At 54.5% G+C, this 14,509-nt stretch overlaps 3 protein-coding genes across 3 annotated transcripts; 1 reads left to right on the top strand and 2 right to left on the bottom strand.

Moving 5' to 3' along the window:
• Positions 1 to 427: 427 nt before the first annotated feature.
• On the bottom strand, positions 428 to 2,730 carry CORC01_01364 (uncharacterized protein; the record flags this gene model as incomplete). Its single annotated transcript, XM_022613020.1, has 3 exons — positions 428 to 1,887; positions 1,955 to 2,068; positions 2,517 to 2,730. Coding segments are annotated over 3 exons (1,788 nt in total), but the record flags the coding sequence as incomplete, so codon positions are not given.
• Positions 2,731 to 9,027: 6,297 nt separating this feature from the next.
• Positions 9,028 to 9,662, top strand: CORC01_01365 (LSM domain-containing protein; the record flags this gene model as incomplete). The annotated part of the gene is made up of 3 exons (XM_022613021.1): positions 9,028 to 9,277; positions 9,375 to 9,446; positions 9,532 to 9,662. 3 exons carry the CDS (start codon positions 9,028 to 9,030, stop codon positions 9,660 to 9,662), a joined length of 453 nt encoding a protein of 150 aa, XP_022480449.1.
• A 763-nt stretch (positions 9,663 to 10,425) lies between these two features.
• On the bottom strand, positions 10,426 to 13,305 carry CORC01_01366 (uncharacterized protein; the record flags this gene model as incomplete). Its single annotated transcript, XM_022613022.1, has 7 exons — positions 10,426 to 11,495; positions 11,544 to 11,696; positions 11,748 to 11,892; positions 11,944 to 12,123; positions 12,173 to 12,276; positions 12,330 to 12,490; positions 13,019 to 13,305. 7 exons carry the CDS (start codon positions 13,303 to 13,305, stop codon positions 10,426 to 10,428), a joined length of 2,100 nt encoding a protein of 699 aa, XP_022480450.1.
• Between the last annotated feature and the right edge of the window lie 1,204 nt (positions 13,306 to 14,509).

Here is a 14,509-nt window from a genome sequence, read left to right on the forward strand (position 1 = left end):
CACCTACCACCTAAGGTGCCTCAGCTAATAAGTAAGGTACGTTAGATGTCTAGGTACCTTTTGTGAAGACTGCAACGGACATCCATATGTATAAGCCCGCCAGCTACCTTAGTCCCCCTAGTTGAGGGTGCAAATACCCTCGACATCACAACCAAATAGTTTGACACGATCCCTTGAAATAGGCTTACTTGTAAACCATTATGGAGTATCTCAGTTTTAGCTTTGTTTCCTTAGTAGCACATCGCAATGCACTCGCACATGCACACACTATACGCACTACACACACTGGACACGCTCGACACGCTCTTTTCAAATCCTTCTCCCCCACCCCCCTATCCCTCTTTAATAAGAGCATGGTGGTATTGCCAAGGCGGCCCGATTCATGAAAACTAAGTCATCTGCCAAAAAAATGGCGTCTTTCGCTGGCTCAACGTCCAACCATATTGCTCGCGGGCGTCGATGTTGCGTCCCGCGCATCGGCTGCCGCAGTCGCAGCCGACGCCATGTGGCTGAGTAGCATATGGTCGCTCTTTAGACTGGGCAATTGTTGTTGTTGAGGTTGCTGCTGCTGCTGCTGCTCTCCGCGGTGCGGCGCGGGGCGTGGCTCCGGCATCCAGGGCTTGTGGTTCAGCGGCGGGGGTGGTTCGTGCTCCACGTCCATGAAACTGCCCGTCCTACTCCGAGACCCGGGGTCTAATGGCGACCGCTGGCGATGGTCCTGCTGACCTCTGCTGGCCGGCCGAGATACGTCTCCTCCCAGCATGAGGTTGGCTGACGAAGACGAGGTTGTCGGTGGTTCGTGGGACCGGCCATCGTCTTGTGTCGGGTCGTATCGTAATGTTCTCACCGGCGCCGGCTGAGCCGGGCTCGGTTCCACGTGCGGCGCTTCGTCCGCGCTGCTGCTTGCCTCGCGATTAAGCCAGGCAATCTCCTCTTCGGTAATCGTCTTCCACCCGCACTTGGCATGCTTCTTGGTGCATCCCTGGCAGGCTGTCAGGTGCTTGATGCACGGCGACTTGAGCCTGCGGCAGCGGTCGCACGGCGGCCAGATTTGGTCTCCCTTGTTAAGCTTCTCTATCCTCGCGGTGATGATGGCCCGGTGCGGCGACGATGGATCGTACGACGGATCTCGCTGTGGTATGACCGGCGGCGCATGCACGACGACTGGGCGCCCCTGCTGCAAGGGTAGTGAATGCGGATGAGGATTCGTCGCGGGTGGTGTGTGTTGGCCCGTCGAATGGGCCTGCTCGAGGCCGGCGCTGGAGGGGACCCGAGGGGGGTAGGCTTGAGAAGATGACAGAAACTGCTGGAGCAGGTCTGCGTGTAGGTCGTACCCGGCTCCGTGGGCGACGTGACCTCTGGAGTGGTTGACGGACTGAAAGGCTGAGCTGCTTCCTTGCTGCCCGCCATGGCGCGAGTTGATCCCGGCTCTGCGGCCGCTCAAGTGGTAGTTCAGCTGCCGCGCCCTCTTGGCGATTTCATCGGCCTTCTTGATGAGAACTTGCAGACGCTGCTCAACGATTTCCAGTGTCGCCACTTCAGCCGTCTCATCCTCTTCCAGAGGAGCCGTGGACACGACGGAGAACCTGTCCAAGGCGCCGTTAATGATGAGACGCCAATCGTCTTCCAGGATCTGGGTCTGTATGCCGTTCAGATAAAACTGGCATGTGCGCTCGCCGTCGTGCCCTGTCGTGAGAACGAATTTCTCGGGATTCGTCTTGGCAAATGTGACGATGTCCAGCCAGCTCACGGGTGCCGCGCCATAGGGAGGTGGTGGGTTGGTGATGATTGGACCCTCAAAAGCTCCCTCCATGGCTTTCAGAAGACGGGGACCTGTGAGCTTGGCGCCCAAGTTGGCTGCGAGACTCTCATGTCTATTGAGAACTCCTATTGTTGACCGTTGAGCATGACATTTCATATAAGACACACGCGGGTCCAAGGGGAAAAACCATACCTTCATACTGGTTCAACAGACCAAGGACGTCGCAGAATGTGTCAGGTTCTCCCTGGATGAGCTTGAGTCTGCCAGGGTTGGCTTTGGATAGGTAGTTGATGATGGATGAATTGCCTTTTGAGTTGACAATTAGTACTAGCTCATGGGACGAGACGAGATGCAGCGCAATCGGGTATGGCCAATAGGGCAAGATTCCATGGCAGGACAATTAAGCATTGCCAAGGGGCTTGGAACAAGCGCGATGCAGATGGAGGAAGCCCGAGCTGGAGTAGAGATGGAGACGGAGACTGGGAGGGATGAAGTTGGGGAATAATCGAAAGGTAGAAAACAAGGTGCGGGTGGCGCTGGCAGGCAGGCCGGGGCGAGGGATCAATGGCGAGTCTAACCTCGATTGCCTCCGGGCGCGACGACGACAACGACGAGATGCATTTGGTGGATGAGATCGACGGCTCATGTTCCTTCTGCGCATCGCGACATGTTGCTCTCTTGCTCTTTTGAATTTTGGTTTTGCTGGAGACTTTGACTCTTGGATCACACACACACACTGGCGCACCGCACATACCTGACTGAGGCGGAGGAGGCTGGGGAATACGATCAGAATGAGCTGGCTGAGCGCCGCCGTCGTCTGCGTCCCGTTTCCGTTTATGGGGCTCTTGGGAATCCTGGGCATGCGCCATGGCGAGATTGTCACCGGGCAACAAGGCAGAGGGTCCCGCGAGGGCAAGGTGTATTTTTTCTTTCACCCTTCCTCGTTGTGGCCCTCTCTTCCTCCCTTTTTAGAGTAAGATCAAGTGTAAAACAAATAGTCGGGTGAGTGTGAGACGAGTAGTTGGTTTGGGGGGGTGGTGTAAAGTGTGTGTGAAGGCCAAAGGGCTATGGAGCGTCATATGAGGGATCCTGAAAACTGGGAGTTGGTTAGTTCATGGCGAAGCAGCACCTTATGAGGTGGCAACCAGCAGACAGGGACCCAGAGAGTAAGGAATGCCTCAGGTAACAGACGAGAAGTTGGGGCTTGGATGGAGCAAGCAAGCTTCGAACGAAAGAGGGACGAGAGATTTTGTTGATCGAAGGGGGGAGCGAACGAGGCCGGAGAGCCAAGAAAAGACGGGGAAGGTGGTCGGGGCCACAGGACGGGGGCTGGCTGGGGACTTGGGGCGGGACTCGGGAGGAGGAGTGGGAGAGAGGAGGCAATGTAAGGCAAGACAAGGGAACTTGGGCAACATAAGGTACTTACAGGCAGAGGACGGGTGGACGGGGTTGATAGAATGAGAGAGAGGGGGGGAGAGGGGGCGGGAGAGAGCGAAAGAGGCGGTCTTGGGTGTGTGGTCGCGCTGTGGCGTGTGAGGTGAGAGGGAATGAGAACACCCAGAGAGCAAGGTAATTGAGTGATGGAGATGGGACGGCTTGAAGGACGGGACGGGTAGAGGAGGAGAGCCGAGAGAAGAGGGAAAGAAGAGCAGACGGCGGGCGCAGCTGCAGAGGCGAGTTTACAGGCTAATTGCCTAATGACAAGGGGCGGGCAGGTGCCGTGTTCCCACCGCAAAGTTCCCAAATTGGTTGTGTCGTGTGTCGATATGAAAGTGAGATGAGTGAAAAAGAAGGAGGAGAGAGAAAGAGAGAGAGAGGCTGAGAGAGTACCTCCGGATGTGAGACTTAGGTTGAGGACTTAGGAGAGACACGACGGAACGGGAGTTTGGAAGAGTGGGTTCCCTTTTTCGCGACGGGGGAGGAGAGGGGCGGCAGCCGTGTCTGTCGGGCGGTAGAGAGTGTGTGTATATGGGAGACTGTGTGTGAGTGAGAGGCGGCGAGAGGCGGGACGCTGGAGTGAGCGCAGCCCAGCGCGAGGCGAGGTATGTGTGACGGTGTGGACGCTGGAAAATGCAGTGCAGGACCGCAATGGAAGGCAAAGATGCGGTGCAGCAAGGGCGGAGGGAGTTCCACTAAACGGATGGGGCCGGGGGTGGGAGGGGACCCGGCGTCCTTCTTTTCGTTCGTCGGGAGGGAGGGAGCCTAAAAAGCTTGGACTGACGGAACCCGAGGACACCTCAGTTTTCCTGCGAGTCTAAAAAGGCTGGCCCGATTGAGTGAGTGAGTGGGAGAAAGAGTGGAGGGCCAGGGCCAGGGCAGGGTCCGTCCCTTTTGCGTCTTGGGTGCGAGGTTGTGTGTAAGTGAGATTGAGATGAGGAGGATTGGTGGAACTTTGAGCGGGAGGAGCGCAGAGCAGAGAGGCCGAGAGGCACAGAGGCAATGGCTGCCGGAGGAGGGAGCTACAGCAGCTCCTAGCGTGGCATGAAGGCGCAAGACAAGATGAGGTCGGTAGGCGACGTTGGCTCCAAGGTAGGCAAGGTAGAGTGAGGTTTCGTGAAATACGCCAAGCCAAGGTAGCGGAATGTGGTGATGATGATGCATGTATGGACTGGGGGTGCCAACTCTCAGAAACGCAGCCCGCCCCGATCCCCAAACACGCAAAAAGACACCAGCCAAAAGAGTAACAAAATTGAAGACCAAGCAAGTCAGGTGGGGGCCACACCACCGGGCAGGTTTGAACTGGACTGGGCTGGACTGGGCTGGACTGGATCCGGGGCTATGTGTCCAAGTCTGTCTGTCTCTGTCCGTTGAAGAAGCTGTCCCACCGTGGTTCAGCCCATGTAAGACGGCGTAATAGGGAGTCCCTGGCGACGGGGTTTTTTTCTTCCTTCCTCGATGAGTCTTTCTTTTCCCTTTGTTCTTTTTCTCCCTTCCTCTTCCTGCCGTTCGTTTAATTGCCTCTTGGGTTCCTTGACCCGTCGATAAACGCAGCTTGTCCTAACTGAGCAAAGTGGGAAATTTCAAAACGGATGACGGCGACTGTGTACGGGGGGTGGCGCTGGGACCTGGCGCATGCGATGTCGTTTAAAGCAGTTGAGCGACTTATACGGATATGAGGTAAGATGAAAGATGGGCAAACAGCCGTTTCCCGCTTGTCGTTGGTCTCCTTATGTAAGACCGGCAGCCCTACAAAGGCTTGGGAGCTGAACAAGTCCGGCTATGTGAGCCGAGGATAAGACTTGACGGGGTCAGGGTCGGGGGAAAGTAACGAGCAAGTAATGCCCTTGGTCTAAGGGAGTCGGCAAACCGGCAGCGTTTAATTCGAAAAATTTGAGCAAAAAAAAAGGGGGGGGGGGGGGGAGGACTGACTTTGAGGCCGAGGTGACCTTCGCCGGCCCGCGACATAAAGTTAGAAAAAGACTTCTATTCTAGTTGACTCTTGAAAGCCGCTTGGGGACTCGGGAGAATCGATGCAGGGTATTGGACGCCGAACACAATTAATACGAGCGGGGAACCGGGGGGTTGGGAATCTGCCTGCTTTTCAACGAGGCCCATGGCCCGATACACTGCATAGTAGAGCCGGCTCCAGCCTGGTGCAGTGCACAGCCTGGAAACTGGGGAAATGGAGGAGCTAACCGGCCAGTTGGCTGTGAGTGTTTCGAGAGGAGAGGAGAGCGGGCGGGAAGGGGGCCACCTGTGTGAGCCTGTGAGCCTGTCAGCCTGTGAGAGAGTGGTTGCGTGAGAAAGGAGGTGTCCTAGGTAGGAGGAAGGATGTATGGGGCGGGCGACTACCTGCACTAATAGTGAACTTGAACCTGAAAGCTTGAGACACCGCCAGCGCTGGACATGAGACTCAGTGGGGAAAGGGCTGCCGGGTGGAAATCTAGGTCGGGAGGAGCGCAGATCTCCACCTGCTCAACTGCCTTGCCGGGACACCGAGAGACAGAAACACGGTCTGACAGAGAAGGGGCAGAGAAGGGACAGAGGAGGGACAGAAAAACAAGAGAGGACCAGATCACCCCTTTTTTTTCCTCTTTCCGTTGCATCGCATCTGTGATCTGAGCCCCCGCCTCCGGCGAACCGGCACGTCGTATTCAAGCATCCCATCTTCTGGGTTGCCGTCTTACCCTGACGTCCGACATACACCGCACGGCGCTCGTAACAACACTTGACAAGCAGACGGCAAGACGACTCGCGGCACTACCTTTACCCTGGGACTTGTTATAGTAGACGGCGGACGGGGTGGAGGGGCGGAGCAAGGCCCTTTTGGTCCTTACTTTGTAGTTAGGTACGACGTTGCGAGAGACGAACTAGACATAGGGAACCCGCGCGCCCGCCGGCCGATTTGCGCGCCAGGGGCCATGGCAGCGCGGGCGTCCCCCAATCTACCCAGTCACAGGCTGATGGAACCTTTCTAGAAAGAAAACTGCTAATGCTAAATGGGAAAATCAATCGAGGGACGACGTGGATGGGGGAAGGAAATTCGGAGACCCGAGGATCGGGAAGCTTTGGTCTCTTTCGGACGGAGCGGAACGCGAAGAACGCACCCCCCTCGAGCCCCAAAAAAACCAACGCCTTCCCCTGCTGCTGCTCTGTTCGGGATATCGATATTATTAGCAAAGGCTTGGAATCGCGGACGTGAAGTATCGCCAAACTATCTGTATATAAACTCTTCAACCCTCATCTGGGATGCCTACCAACAAGCCAACCTCGTCATGTTTCGGGGGCGATTCGAGCGGCCACCCTTAGCAAGACGGAAACACGACTTTCGGCCCCCGGCCACCCAAGTAACTTGCATGCCTCTCTGGAATCCTGGACTACCTGATGTATCTGTATTTTACGAATATGTATCTCTCGCCGGACGGCACTCGGGTCCCGCGCAAAACAACTCTAAAAAAGGCCAATGAACGAGAGCACCTTCACCCACCGTCCGCATGCCTGCCTCATCTGCCAATGACGCTTCTAATTATGTCTAATCGCACATGGTCGATCTCATCATCATCCGCCCGCCCCATCCCCCCCTGGCGGGCACCCTACCTCCCTCAAACTTGACCTCGGGTCCGTCGCAAAACCAAACCAAACGTCCCGACTTAGCAACACCCTACTCCCATGTGGCATGAACCGCTAATACCGCCTTTCCCTCCCCTTCCCACGTGACGCACGCACAGATTCCAGGGACGGCACTGAGATGTAACTCACTACCATACTGTTGGGCAAAACAAATACCTTATTTTTGGACCTGTCAATGTTTGAAGAAAAGAGCACCGGTCAGCGGCCAGCGGCACCTCTCCGCTCGCTCGCTCTCCCAGACCGGTTTGGTTTCCCTTTCGTCGTTGAGAGGGCACCTAGCAACGGAGGGCTTGCTTTGGGTGCCACACACACACTTACACACATACACACATACACACACTACCAAACTACATACCTACCAACATGTCGACATTCCTCGAACCATTTGCATCCGAGTTTTCCTCACTTTGACAAAGCTCAATCTGCATCTACTTCACAGGGATTTCACAGGGGGTAGAGGATCGAGGAGGTCAGCAGAGCGGGCGGGCTTCGTAACCATGGTACGCGGCCACTCATCTGCAACTAAGAAGGCCGACCAAATGTCCGGAGAAGGAGAAGAGATGGGACAGTACCTAGGGCATACCTTCAACGACCTCGTGAATTCCCCAACCAACTCTGGACAACCCCTGATACACATTTTGGCCCTGACGTGAAAGACTTAGCAGCGTAATGATGGATGTACTGGTTTCCCGCCCTCTGGCCCATCATCGGGGGTGGCGCAGACGGCGGTGCCAAGACATTTTGGAAATCACCAACGGGAACGCGCCAGGAACCCTTCACCTTTAGTCTCTTACACCACACCACTCACACCCAAGCTTGTATGAAGTATATCGCTCACCTTTCCCCCTTCCCCCTTCCCCCTTGGCCAATTCCTGGGCAACAACCCCTCCCCGTGTTTGCACGAAAATGAAAAAAAAAAAAAAAAAACAAGCTGCACAGCCTGGTCTGTGTCGATTCTTACTCGTTGGACTGGGCCTTTGATAGACGGGTTCACAATCCATGGTTGTGTCGTCACTTACACGGCCACAAGCCCGGCCGTCCTTGCCGTCACATTTCCCGACGACGACGACGACGCGCCGCCAACGTATCAGCGCCAAGGCGTTTCATTCATGGCCTTGCGCGTCTTTCTGCAATGTCATCCATCGGTCTTCTCGCCGATCCAGAAATCGGAAATTCAATCTCTGGTTTGTCACTGGTTCAAGGTGATGGTTATTGGGTTTTTTTGTTGGCGGTGTAAGTAAGATAGGCAGCAGTATTTCCTGCCACGGCTCTAGCCTCTATCCACCACCACCACCACCACGCGGACACTGGGCCCTATGCCGAAACTCGAATATCTCAGTAACGCGGCTACGCCTCTGGGTCGAATGATCTTGTCACTACTCCTCACTCGCCGCATCACTGAATTGACTGACGTCGTGATATCAGCTTGCGACAGACAGGACCGAACCCCCGCCGCATCAATCGCATCGGATTTCTTTCCTGACACCAATAGCGTAGATGAATGTCAAGTGAATTTTCGTCGCGTAAGCCTCGAGGCTCTTAAAAAATAAAAAAATAAAAAAAATTAATAGGAAAAAGTGAATCCACATTTCAAGAGACCAACAAAGCAGTTTCATTTCCAAGCTTACCTTGCACTTACGAAGACTCCATGTTGTATCTAGGCACCATCTCAACTCTCAGAGCTCACAACGTTGTATGTAGAGTCACCAAGAAAAAGGCAAATGAGACTTCTTCCTTCGCCATACTAAGTTCCTGAAGGACCTTATAAGTAAGCTTGGTCAGGAACCTTACCTCAGGTCTCCTCGAGATCGGTCGCAAAGGGGTGACCCCGCCAATCACGGAGCCCGGGCCTCTCAACGGCGGGGAGGGGAGGGAGGAGGGGGGGGGAACCTGAGAAGGGAACCGCAGGCCCCACCAAAAAGCCCGGGCCAAGCTCAAGCTTGTTCATTTTCCTCCCACCAACCAACCGACCTCACACCCCTAGGCCAAGCCCAGCCAAAACCAACGATCTCGACGACGTCACCCGAGAGAACCTTCGTCGAAAAGGACCCGAAACCCCCATACCGACCATAGGAGTATCTTTCGAAACAGGGGCGCATACAGACAAACCACACACTCGTTCCAGGCAGCGAAACACAAGACCAAACCGACACCCCTTGCCGAACAAACACACGACCACAGAACCAGTCGGCGCGATGGCGGACAGAGGCTCACACAGAGGCGGCGGCCGAGGCGGCGGCGGGGGAGGAGGAGGAGGAAACTACCGCGGTGGACGGGGGGGAGGTCGCGGCGGCGGCGGCGGAGGTGGTGGTGGTGGTGACCGCGGTGGTGCTCAGGGTTCCGGCGGCGGCGGCGACCGCGAGAGGCCCAAGAAGGAGAACATCCTCGATCTGTCAAAGTACATGGACAAGCAAATCACCGTCAAGTTCAACGGAGGGCGCGAAGGTATTTTTTTTCTGCTTTTCTGTGGTTCATTTGTTTTCCCGCGCGCGCGCGAGCGAGATGGTACCGATTGCTAACATTGAGGGCGTTACAACCATAGTCACCGGAACGTTGAAGGGATATGATGCGCTGATGAATCTGGTGCTGGATGAGGTCCAGGAAGTCATGAGAGGTAAAGTCCGATAGGCACCTTGCTTTCCCTGTCCCTGGTTGGAAAACAAGACTTGGGTTCGCAGGCTAACAATGAAAAAAAAAAGACGAAGAAGGAAACGAAACAACCAGGTCCCTGGGCCTCGTCGTCGCCCGCGGGACCCTGCTCGTCCTCGTCAGCCCCGTCGACGGCAGCGAGCCCATAGCGAACCCGTTTGCGCAGCCCGAAGAGGAATGATTCAGGGGGTCCAGAGGGGGGGAACGCTCAACAACGAGAACGAAGATTGTGTGCTCTGCGAGATTGGGCTGGACGGCAACGCGCGACTTGGCAGCATAATGCATAGATGTATGGACATCGGAATACACCCTTGTCATTTAAAGGTTGAATGAATACAGCAGCAGCAGGAGGACATGATTGATGACGGCATGTCACAAATCGCTAGTTAGAAATTCGAAAAAGGGGGGGACAGAAAAGTCTGGCGCTGGAAACCATAACGACAGCAGGAAGGCAACACCAGGGCTTTGTACCAGCGTTCACAGGGTTCGTTGCGCACACACACACACACACACACACACACACATCCCTTGCCTCATCTTCATCGTGCACGAAAATATGAATGAAAGAGAGTTATTTCGTTGCTGTTCTTGCCGCGTCGTTCCCCATCTAACCGCCTCTCGAGCGAGTGATCCCATAGCCAGCGAGACCCCTCGCTCTCCTTACTCTAATCCGTCGTTCAATTCGATGGCTCCTATACGCTCAAATTTGACAAGAGATGAACACGTCGCGCAAACGCGCCGCCCCACGCGCCGTTTCAATCGTCCATCCGTAATCCAACGTCTTAAGCCAACGTGGGTAGTCATCACGCTCGGTAGTGGCGCCTCGCGTCGTTGGAACTGCCCAATGCATTGTAATCCAAGTACGCTGAAGCCTCGTTCCCCGTCTTTTCGTGACCGTTATCTTGATCCTTGTCATCATCGTGGTAATCCCAAACTTCCCCTTTCTAGTGGGAGCTGCCTTGGAACACTCGGCTCGATGATTGTTTCCCTGCCTTGAGGAGCTCCCCGAAAGCGTTGCCGAGCTGCTTCTTCAACTCCTTATAGCTGATGACAAAGCTCGTCTGCTCGTCTCGACTCGTCAGACAGATTCGGTCGTCACTGCCAGCGTCCAGCCTGTTTAGGCACCGAATAATGTGGCCCATGTCCACCACAGGATTTCCGTTCGCGTCGACCTGATGAAAGACATAATCACGGAATAGCTTGAGTATGTATCGCTCGCCGTTTTCTGACCACGCCCTGTCGCCGTCGAATTCCTGCCGTTCGTTAACAGCACCGAGCTTGGCCATTAAGCGTACTAGGCGGCCGTTTTCCAGTTCGCGGAATAAATCCGACTTCAGGGCGTCCGCTTCCTGTAAGCTAGCATCAAGCGTAGCAACCATGTGGACCGCGATGCCCCGTACAAACTCCTCGATTCCCTTGGGCGTTGCACCAGCAGGAGAGGGAGTCAGAAGCCACAAGACAGTATCAGTAATTTCTTTCGAGTAAACCCTGCTCATCTGTTCCATCGACCCCTTGAGATTTGTGAGCTGATTAGGCGGCGTGTTAGTGGCCAATGATAATATGAGTTTTCCAAATTGGATCAAGTCCTCCTGCTGTAGCTCCTGAACTGGGCGACGACTGTCGAACTGGACCACGTCCAGAATTGAGCAGGCACTGAGCCTGATGCGATTCTTGTCTGTCACAATGACCTTGCTCATATCAAGACACCTTGCAGCCAGATTCAAAGTGTGGATGGCCTTCAAGGCATTGGCTATTTGGGAAATGTAGCCCCACAAGACGCTTTCGGTTATAGGATTCTTTGCGCTGAAGCGGGTGCCGTGGGTGGAAGCCGGTTGGGAAAAGTGAAGCTCGGCGAGTGTCTTGGAGAGAGGGTGGTAGTCCTGTACGAAGAATAGCGAACTGTCGCCAAACGCTCGAGTGGTGAAGGCATCGTGAATGGCCACCACGTTGCCGTTGTTGACCCTTCGCCACTCTTTCACGGAGCGAATGGCCTGCTCGTTGGTTAGTCGGTAACCTGTCCTGCGTTAGTGATGTCGAGAACAGACTTCGCTGGATGGCATACCCTCAAGCCGTCTGAGGCAGTACGTTTTCCCATTCTTCGAGGATGTAGCCTTGTACACCCACGTGGTGTAGCCAAACACGCTGGAGCTCTTCCGATGACTGGTGTCAAGGGGTACAAGGGAGTAGTAGTTGTCTAACGGAGGTAGCGTCGAGTCTATGGCAGTATTAGACATTTGTAGCACCCGAGGCTCATTTCATCGCTTACTGGGCATGACCTGCTGCAAGGCCTCAGACTTGCGTTGCATCTCCTCGCGCAATTTCTCTGGCAAGAAGAAATCGTGAATTTGCCTTTGAAACGGCATCAAATCATCTCTATACGGCCCAACAGGTGCATATAGGTGGTATTGAAGCTAAAAATCTTTAGCCTTGACGTGAACTGCATTTGATAGGTATCCTCTTACTGGTTGAAGGGGTCCTGTGTAGGCATTCTGATGTTGGAAGTAGGCGCTTGAGCCAGCGAGGCCGGTGGGATCATCGGCATAAGGGTTGAAAGGTGTAGCCGGCAATGTCTGGCCAACATTGGGCATAGTAAAGGGGTCAAATGAGAGCCCTGTATCGGAGGCTGAGCCATTGGCAGTAATCTAATTCAATGTTAATCTTCAACACTTTGTGAGACACAATATTACTCACACCAGTACTCAGCTCAAAGTTCGATGGAGTGAATTCGCGAAATGTGGCGGGGTTAAATGCTGTGGACGCAGCTTCGCCATCTGGAGCAGCGGCTGGTGTCGCAGCTGGAAAGGTATTAGATGAGACTGTCCGTGATACGACGTGGCTCAGGACATACAGCCTGCTCCTCTAGGAGTAAAAACGGCTGCACTGGCAGCCTGGGAGGAAAATGTCGATTTCTTTGAAGAGCCCCCTAACGCATTTGCATTCGGAGATGCCACCGAGGGCAGACCGGCGGGTGTGAATGATGGGGAGTCGACATTGAGTGCCTTTCTCGCGCTATCAATATCCAAATGTTAGCTCTCTACCACTATAGGTCCATGGTCCAAGTTTGAGGGGTTTCCGGTGTCGCTAAGGCTCCTCGAGCAGTGGTCTACGTCTCATCCTCGACGGCGTACTCCAAAATCCATTTCACATATCTGCGATTGATCGCTACCGATTATACAGTAACTCATCCGAGTTCCCTGAAAGCCTCGCCACCTATCGCATTATGGACCCGAGCCGATTGGGGTGATCTCATCCAGAATCGCGATTTGAAATGTACAATTTCTTTTTCTATGCGACATGGTCCTCGGCGTCGGAGTATGGAGGCCGCCAAAATGCTTTCCTGGCGTGCATCGCCAGAGTCTAGTAGCGGCGCCATTCCCATGCTGAGTGAGGCCTCTACAACCGAAGAGCTTTCTTGTCCTCCCGAAGAAGATCTCGAGGTTTTGATAGGTGACACCGGTACTTCTCGAGCACTTTGGACGGGGTGTTCGACCATGCAAGTCGATCATGATAGCGAAACGGATCTGGACGATGACCTACAATTCAGACTGGTTGCTCTGTCCTCCGGGACTATTCTGGACCGAGTTGGATCGATTCTGGTCATGGTTGAAGGCGCAACCAGTGTTCTCGTATCGGCAGTGTCCGTATATCAGTACGTTTCGGCATAATGTGTCTTTGTTTTCTAAGCCAATTGACAAGGCGTTAGCTATCCTGTGGCAGCAATGTGTTCGGAAAAGCGGTATGCGCGTTGACTCGCCTCGGGTTTTGGGCTTCGGCGACCCAACTTGTCGACGGAGGTCGGACTGGGGGTATCGCGAGGTGGCCATGATCAGTAGGTTGGGTGGAAGAAAGTTTCGCCCCCTTGGTCGACGTTACGACGTCTGCACAGAGTCAGCCAAATCCAAAGCCCATGATCGAATTGTCGTCGAGGTCGTTTTCATGGTTTGGACGCGCGCGCGCTGGGTGTGGACGGGGGGGATTCAGGACTGGGCTGTCTGAGCGGGGTGGAGAGAAGACAAAGGCGGGCAGAGAAGAAGGACTAGAGCTCGCGTGGGGCCTGGCGCGAAGCCGGACTGGGGAGGGGGACATTTTTGGGCAGACGCACTTGATCCTTGCAGACATTTCCCATGGCTCGAACACGTTTGGTGGGGTAGGTGTCTCGGTCATGGACACGATGCAGGGTGAGGTTGACCGAGAATTAATTTGGCGGCGAGTGACGGAGGATGTCAGAATAAGGTAGATAGTAAGGCGAGGCAGGACACAAGTATGCGCGCGCCGTACTTAACGTGGAGGATGCGTATGCAGCCCAGCGCAGGACAGGCTGGAGGGGACTAAGGTAGGAAGGATAGAAAAAAAAGAACCGGCGACAGCGGCGGCGACGGCGGCGGTGCGGTCCAGTAGTGGTGTAGGTGAGAAGACAGTGAGGTCAGATTTGCTACCGCGCGGCAGGAAAGAACCTGGCACACAGAGCACAGGAGCGGGAGTTGGCGGTGCGAGCGGAGGTTGGGCGCTCGGTGCTGAAGCCGGAGAATCGACGGGTGAGAATTGAACGAACCGAGTCCACCAACTTGGGGCCAACTTGGGAGGGGTAGACGATGACACACCCTTGCGACATGAGAATCGCTAAAAGTCAATGCTCTAGCACTACTACATAGTAATGGTAGCCCACATACGCGCGTACCTACGTGATAACTCGCGTTGGACTTTGACATGAGGGTATGTCATTTTCACAATAGCCGAGCGACAATAACACCCGGATTGGACTGGTCTTCGCTAAGCGCATAAAGCATGCCATGATTCGGTCCATCCGACAATAACGCTCATTCAGATCATCTCATAATATTGAATCCAAGCTCGGTCTACTGTGTACTCAAGGTAAATAACGGCAGTCGGACTGCCTTGCATCGATAGAAAGTAGAAAACAGGTCTTTGGGGATCTTCTTCATTTTCTACTTTTCCCTAGTGAAGAAGTCTCTGGGGGTTTCCGAAAACTCCAGAATGAAAGTATGGTTTTAACAGCAGGGGGAAGAC

The sequence above is a fragment of the Colletotrichum orchidophilum genome (genome assembly GCF_001831195.1).
Source record: "Colletotrichum orchidophilum strain IMI 309357 chromosome Unknown Scaffold_7.1, whole genome shotgun sequence".
Lineage (NCBI taxonomy): Eukaryota > Fungi > Ascomycota > Sordariomycetes > Glomerellales > Glomerellaceae > Colletotrichum > Colletotrichum orchidophilum.